This window comes from Tupaia chinensis, unplaced genomic scaffold (assembly GCF_000334495.1).
Source record: "Tupaia chinensis unplaced genomic scaffold, TupChi_1.0 Scaffold138060_1, whole genome shotgun sequence".
Taxonomy (NCBI): Eukaryota; Metazoa; Chordata; class Mammalia; order Scandentia; family Tupaiidae; genus Tupaia; species Tupaia belangeri.
Window position 1 is genome coordinate 297,305 of NW_006197961.1, and position 1,663 is coordinate 298,967.

A 1,663-nucleotide genomic window follows, 5' to 3' on the forward strand; every position below is an offset into this window, starting at 1 on the left:
CTTCCTGCAGCGCCTCCTGCCGGTGGGCGGGGGCATGGGCGGAGGCCTGCTGGGCCGGCGCCTGTCCCTGCTGCGCCGCAAGAACAGCTGCGTGTCTGAGACGTCCACCTCGGCCAGCTGCGCATGCGCGGGAGCCCCCGACGGGGCGGCCCAGGAGTGTGGCTGCGGGGACCCTCTGCTGGACCCTGGCCTTCGAGAACTGGAACCCGAGCCCCCCACGATTCCTGAGCCACCTGCTCCCATCCTTGGAACCCCGGCCGAGCCCTTCACAGCAGTGCCAATGCCTGGGCCCAGGGGACCGGCGCCTCCCTGGCTGCCCAGTCCTATAGGCGAAGAGGAGGAGAGCCTAGCCTGATTATCTTGGGGCCCAGAACACCCAAGAACAAGGAGCCAGGTCCCCACTGAGCATGCAGACAATGATTTAGGTCTGCATAAGCCTCATGCGCCTGCGCGAAGGCCCATCTGCTCCCCTTTCCCGCTCCCGCGACCTGCAGTGGATCTGGACAATGGCAGGGCGATTTGTCCAGCTTCTTGGAATAGCCCGTCCTCACCTCCAGCGCTGTCCCCACGCCTGAGTTGTCTCTTACAGTGTGTGCTGCTTTTATTCTTTCCTTCACATGGACCTGTGAGTGCCTACCTCATAGAACTGATGTGAGAATGAAGGAAGATGAAATGACAGCTTTAAAGCATCCAGTCCTTAGTAGGTGCTCAATAAATCATTATGGTTTTTATTCAGACATCGTTAGCAAACCGATTCCTCCCTAAGTCAGAGTTGGGGAATTCTTATCCACCGTACCACCTGCTGGCTGCATTCCAAGTTTGGTTTTTTTTTTTAATTTTATTTATTCATTCAGCTTTGAATTTGACCAGAGAGAGACACAGAGAGAAAGGGGGAAAGTGAGAAAGCAAGCCACCAGGTCCGGGACTCGAACCATGGTTGGTCATGTGGGAGTGTCCAGCGTCTTTAACTACCACGCCACCTGCTGGTCTTCCCCAAGTTTTTTGTTGATGCGCTTCTGATTTCTTCCCCAACTGCTTTCTTTCCTTTTCCTTTTTCTTTTTTCTTTCTTTTTTCTTTTTTTTTGAAGAGAGATTTTTGCTATAGGGCGCATGCGCTTGCCAGAGAGACAGAAAGTGAGAAATCATTCCCCCATGGGATGGCCACACCGCAATATCTTCCCCATTCTCCTTAGGATCTTGGGCATGCATGCACATACACTCTGTGTGAGTTTATTATTTTTTAAAAGAATTATTTTTTATTTAACTTCATTTATTTTAATTTGTGCACAGAAGGCGGGAGAGAAAGAGAAAGTGAGAAAGCAATCTGCCAGGTCTGGGACTCGCACCATGACTGGCCATGTGGAAGTCCAGTGCCCTTAACCACCATGCCACCTGCTGCTCCACTGTCCCCCTCCCCAGTGTGGGTTTTAAACCTCCTGGTCTGGGATTCGAACCGAGGTCTATTACGTGGGAATTCAGCAACATAACCATTCCACCATCTGCTGGTCCCAACCCCCACCACCTTCTGAGATACCTAAGTCAGTGTCCCTGGCTTTACTCAATGAGCTGACCCGTCTCAGAACCATGGCTTAGCCTTTTTTTTTTTTTTTTTAAAGAATTTTTTTTTAACTTTATTTATTCATTCATTTTTAAATTTTATTTG

The 1,663-nt window shown here is 50.7% G+C and overlaps 1 protein-coding gene across 1 annotated transcript in view; it reads left to right on the forward strand.

The window, feature by feature from the left end:
- Window positions 1-566, forward strand: part of BEST2 (bestrophin 2) — a 10,019-nt gene extending 9,453 nt beyond the window's left edge. The window contains exon 10 of the mRNA XM_006160993.2: window positions 1-566. This exon is cut by the window's left edge and continues 9 nt beyond it. Coding sequence (XP_006161055.1) covers window positions 1-355 — 355 coding nt within the window. The 3' untranslated portion in view covers window positions 356-566.
- Window positions 567-1,663: the final 1,097 nt, after the last annotated feature.